Genomic DNA, 6059 nt, shown 5'->3' with positions numbered 1-6059 from the left:
CCGCTAAAGGTCCATATGTAGCCAAATGTAGCTGCTGCTCATTCAGTTTGCTCGAAAAATTGATAAATGGTAAAAAAAAAAAAGTAAGGCCCTCATCCATAGAGACACATACCAGCTCTACTGGTAGTACTGCTGGTAGTAGCAGTACTGCATCTGTCGACGACACAAGTTGTTCTGCTTCCACGAGCACATCCAATGCTAGCACCAGTTTTGTTTTACATTTGTTGTTAGCCCAGCTAGCATGGACACTGACAGTAGCCCCCTTACCCGGGAAAGCACCAAACAACAGACAGAGACGTTGGACCATCGAAGAGGCTCAAATATGATGAGAACTACATTGATTTGGGGTTCACTTGTATTGGAAGTAGTGCCTTTCCTTAGCCACTGTGTGTTATAGTACTTTTGCACATAACTCACAACTCGATGAAACCTTCACTCTTGCGCAGACATTTAGAAACAAAACATGCCAATTTGAGTGAGAATTAAGACTACTTTCGAGTAGTAAGAAGTGTATAAAAGCAACAGATACCATTAATAAGAAGGGGCTAGAAGCGTCTTATATGGTGAGCTACTGAGTGGCTAGGACAGGCAAGCGCCATACTATTGTGGAGGACTTAATTCTTCCTGATGCCATGGCTATGGCAGTGACACTGCTGGGGGAAAATTCCCAAAAATCTATACAGACAATGCCATCAAACAACACTGTTTCACGACGCATCAGTGACATGTTTTGAAACAATCACTGCTTCACATACAAGCCAGTGAATTCTGTGCCCTACAGCTGGAGTCAACAGACATGGCGGGCCTGGCACAGCTCCTGGTATATGTCCGTTGCGTTTATGGGGGGTCGATTAAGGAAGACATCATCTTCTGCAAACCACTGGAAACCAGGACAACAGGAGAGGATATTTTTAAAGTACTGGACAACTTTGTGACATCAAATGGACTTTGATGGTCAAGATGTGTTGGTATCTGTACTGATGGTGCAAAAGCCATGACAGTGAGACATAGTGGAGTGGTAATGCGCATGCAAGCAGTTGCTCCCGACGCCACTTGGGTACACTGCAGCATCCACCAAGAGGCTCTCACTGCCAAGGGAATGCCTGACAACTTGAAAGATGTTTTGGACACTACAGTGAAAATGGTTAACTTTGTTAAAGCAAGGCCCCTGAACTCTCATGTATTTTCTGCACTATGCAATGATATGGGCAGCGACAATTTAACGCTTTTACAACATACAGAAGAAGAACGCTGGTTATCTTGGTGCAAAGTAGTGACACGTTTTTTTAAATTGAGAGACAAGCTTAAAGGACAACACACAGGTCTTTCCATCAGTGTATAATTTTTTGTGTGCAAATGAACTCAAGCTTACCGGACAATGTCAAATGTGATATAACGAAGCACCTGAGTGAGTTGGGTGTGCAATTACACAGGTACTTTCCCGAAACGGATGACACAAACAACTGGATTCGTCAGCCTGCCTCCAGTCCACTTACCGATATCTCAACAAGAGAGCCTCATCAAAATTGCAACAAGTGGTTCTGTGAAAATTTTATTTAATCAGAAGCCACTGGCAGATTTCTGGATTGGGCTGCGCTCAGAGTATCCTGCCTTTGCAAATCACACTGTTAAGACACTGATGCCCTTTGCAACCACGTACCTATGTGAGAGTGGATTCTCGGCCCTCACTAGCATGACAACGAAATACAGGCACAGACTGTGTCGAAAAAGACACTCTCTCCAATACAGCCCAGAGTTATGTGTATCCTTTCAAGCACACCTTTCTCATTAACCTGTGGTGAGTTATTCACAATTGTTGATGCACAAATAAGGTTTTATATGTAAGATGGCTATGTAAAGAGAAAAATGTATTATATTTTGTACCCTGATCCTATAAGAGTTATTTGTCACAACCCGGCTAGGGGGAAGTGACAAACTCACACTCATTCTTATGTTTAATAAATGTATCTTATAGTGTGTGTGTGTGGCAGGCTTACAATGATGGCAAAAACAACATTTGAGATTGTGCTGACCCTGGTGCTAGGGGTCAGCGTACCACAGCTGGAGGTTGAATGTTTGAAGGGGTACGGGACTATAAAATGTTTGGGAACCACTGCCCTACAGGATTGCTTTAATTTTCTTAAAGCATTTCCCCATTAATCAAATTATGTTCATTACATTTTTCAAAGGGTGCCAAAATGCGCATCACAGCATACTAGACAAGTAAACAGTCATGTATTTTAATAAAAATATTTAATTACCAAAATAAAAAGTTCAACATTCCCAAAGACCAGACCTTACACACTGTTTAAGCATACCCTTCCAAAGTGAAGTACAACCTGCTCAGCTACTCTAGGTGCTTGCATGTGACATTTTCTGAAATAGCAGCAACGTTGACTTTGTGTGATACAGTACAGTGCTTAGTATTTTAAAAGGGTAGAAAACAAACAGATCAGTATGCAAATAACATATCTAACCCTATGTAAGAAATGGCACCCTATTCCCTGGCCTATAAGTGCACTACTTTTGACCAAAGCCCCATAGGTTCTTGTCAAAAGTAGTGCACTTGATAAGGAATAGGGTGCCATTTCAGACGCACCTGTGCATGTCTTTATACTCTGCTTCTCATTTGGGAACACAACTCAAGCAAACCAATGCAGTAACAACACATTTCAATCCACCTGACAGTGAAACAACTCTTTCATTATAAACTAGCCTAATCTGAGGGACATCTTAAATAATTCAATATTACACGTTCAAATCAAATGGAAAAAAATATAGATATGAACATCTCATAGTGATATGAAACATATGCAAATGTACTGCAAGTCACCTCTCTCTCACTTGCACTCTGTTTGGACACACCTACTCATTCAAGGGTTTCTTTATTTTTTTTACTATTTTCTACATTGTAGAATAAGTGAAGACATCAAAACTATGAAATAACACATATAGTGTAGTAACAAAAAAAAGTGTTAAATCAAAATAGATTTGAGATTCTTCAAAGCAGCCAACCTTTGCACACTCTTGGTATGTGTTATTTCATAGTTTTGATGTCTTCATTATTATTCTACAATGTAGAAAATAGTAAAAAAGGTTCCAAGAGTGTGCAAGGCAAAGTGTGGCTACTTTGAAGAATATCACATGTAAAATATATTGATTTAACATTATTTATTTTTACATGATTCCATGTGTTATTTCCTAGTGTTGATGTCTTCCCTATTATTCTACAATGGTACTAATATATATATATATATATATATATATATATATATATATAGACACACTTTATATTCCAGTGTCAATTAAGTTGCAGCTCTCTTTGATTAGTTAGTTCTGTGTTAACTACAATCATTTATCAATTAAAAACAAACTATTCCTTCCACTTTCAAAAGAAAATGGAAAATATGAATGAAAGAAAATCCACAATTTTTAAGTTGGAAAAACATTTGAATGTATTTAGCACCTGTTTTTCTTTTCCATCTTAACACTCAGTGCTAAGACATGACAAAAGAGCAAATGACATTAGGTATTTCTGTTTTGAATCCAAATAGACCTCTAATTTGCTCATCCCCCATCCTGTTGCACAGTACAGTATTTTCTTCAGAATTACTAAGATATGCAGTTATTTGCAGCAAATGCTACAGTTCATAGCAGGCAGATTCGAAAGTGATTCGTCATGTTAGACAACAATGCACATGTGATTGAATAGCTCACATTCTTGATAGGAACAAGTCAAGGATGTGTTTAGTAATGGAATAATACGAGGGTAGACTGCTGCCCTTTTTTCCTTCAAATACTGATTAGTCAGACTAAATAATACAAGGGTAGACTGCTGCCCTTTTTTCCTTCAAATACTGATTAGTCAGACTAAATAATACGAGGGTAGACTGCTGCCCTTTTTTCCTTCAAATACTGATTAGTCAGACTAAATAATACGAGGGTAGACTGCTGCCCTTTTTTCCTTCAAATACTGATTAGTCAGACTAAATAATACGAGGGTAGACTGCTGCCCTTTTTTCCTTCAAATACTGATTAGTCAGACTAAATAATACAAGGTAAAAAGAGAACACTGCATTTTTAATAGTCACGTTTAAGTGTGCAAATAATGTAAGCGTTTCAGGGGATGAAAACATGAACACCCACAACAAGAAGTACTGGTGGTAAGAGCATGGAGGCAGTCTCCCAGTATGGACTGTGACGGAACAGATCTCCGTTTCTCTGGAGGTTAATGTTTTGTTGAAGATGTTCTGAGACGGTGGTGATGGGTTGAGACATTAGGACTTGAAGACGTGCACAGCTCTCACAACGTACTGCCTGCAGATGGGACACTCGCTCATCCGCTTACCACACTTGGTGCAGGTGACCATGTGACCACACTCCAGAAGGACGCAGTCAATCGCAGCATCCATGCAGATCCTACACAGGCTGTCATCCAGGTTGGTCAGCTGGGCCTTCTCCCGATCTGGAGGAAGACAGAGGGGAGGAATCAGAAAAAAGTAAAAGAACAACATGACATACAGATGAGAGTGGAGGAGAGCAATGATGATGTCATGCCCTGAAGTGGTAGAAGAGAGTGACACTGCCTTGAAGAGAGATCCCAATATCTCCTCTCTCTTATCTAGGGTGCCTTATCATAGGAAGGTCCTGGCTGGTACAAAGCAGAGGGCAAGCTCCATACAGGCTCCTGGAAATAGCAGCGCTGGATAAAAAGGCTTCCATACGAGGAGTTTCCATGACAACGAGACCTCTTCCTCATCCTGACGGTGTATCAGTGGATGTTAGAATTCAGACATCATGCAGCTGGACATATTTAGCTTTATAGAAACAGTGCCTTCAGAAAATAAATTCAGACTTTGTGTCACTGGCCTAAACACAATGCCCCATAATATCAAAGCGGAATGTTAATAGATTTTTTATTTTTTATTATTAAAAATGAAAAGCTGAAATGCCTTCAGTCAGTAAGTATTCAACCCCTTTGTTATGGAGAGCCTAAATAAGTTAAGGAATAAAGCATTACCTAAGTCACATAAATTGTGCGGATTCACTGTGGGCAAGTGTTATAACATGATTTTTTAAATGACTACCTCATCTCTGTACCCCACACATACAATTATCTGTAAGGTCCCTCAGTCGAGCAGTGAATTTCAAACAAAGATTCAACCGCAAAGACCAGGGAGGTTTTCCAAAGCCTTGCAAAGAAGGGCACCTATTGTAGATGGGTAAAAAAAAAAAGAAGCAGACATTGAATATCCCTTTGAGCATGGTGAAGTTATTAACTACACTTTGGATGGTGTATCAATACACCCAGTAACTACAAAGATACAGGCGTCCTTCCTAACTCAGTTACCACAGAGGAAGAATACCGCTCAGAGATTTCACCATGAGGCCAATGGTGACTTTAAAACAGTTACAGAGTTTAACGGCTGTGATAGGAGAAAACTCAAGATGTATCAACATTGTAGTTACTCCACAATACTAACCTAAATGATAGAGTGAAAAGAACTAAATACAAATATTAGAAAACATGCATCCTTTTTGCAATAAGGCACTAAAGTAAAACTGGCAAAAATGTGGCAAAGAAATAAACTTCATGTCCTGAATACAAATAATTATGTTTGGGGCAAATCCAACACATCACTGAGTACCACTTTTCATATTTTCAAGCATGGTGGTGACTGAATCATGTTATGGGTATGCTTATCATCGGCAAGGACTAAGGAGTTCTTTTTATTAGGATAAACAGAAACAGAATAGAGCTAAGCACAGGCAAAATCCTAAAGGAAAACCTGGTTCAGTCTGCTTCCTAGCAGACACGGAGACAAATACACCTTTCAGCAGGTCAATACCCTAAAACACAAGGCCAAATATACACTGGAGTTGCTTACCAAGACGACATTAAATGTTCTTGAGTGAACTAGTTACACTTTTGAATCTGCTCCAAAATACACTGAGCAAAAATGTAAACGCAACATGTTAAGTGTTGGTCCCATGTTCCATTATCTATTTTTTTATTTATTTTATTTAATAAATCTCTGTACAGATGAACATTCTCTGCA

General features: G+C 39.2%; 1 protein-coding gene across 3 annotated transcripts in view; it reads right to left on the bottom strand.

Moving 5' to 3' along the window:
* Positions 1-3269: 3269 nt before the first annotated feature.
* Positions 3270-6059, bottom strand: part of LOC139410841 (E3 ubiquitin-protein ligase RNF34-like) — a 28378-nt gene continuing 25588 nt past the window's right edge. For all 3 annotated transcript variants that reach the window (XM_071156410.1, XM_071156411.1, XM_071156412.1), the window contains one exon: positions 3270-4465. In XM_071156410.1, the coding sequence (XP_071012511.1) occupies positions 4278-4465 (188 nt within the window). In that variant the 3' untranslated portion in view covers positions 3270-4277. The remainder of the gene's footprint in view (positions 4466-6059) is intronic.

Source organism: Oncorhynchus clarkii, chromosome 6 (assembly GCF_045791955.1).
Source record: "Oncorhynchus clarkii lewisi isolate Uvic-CL-2024 chromosome 6, UVic_Ocla_1.0, whole genome shotgun sequence".
Lineage (NCBI taxonomy): Eukaryota > Metazoa > Chordata > Actinopteri > Salmoniformes > Salmonidae > Oncorhynchus > Oncorhynchus clarkii.
This window is presented reverse-complemented; position numbering and strand designations above follow the sequence as displayed.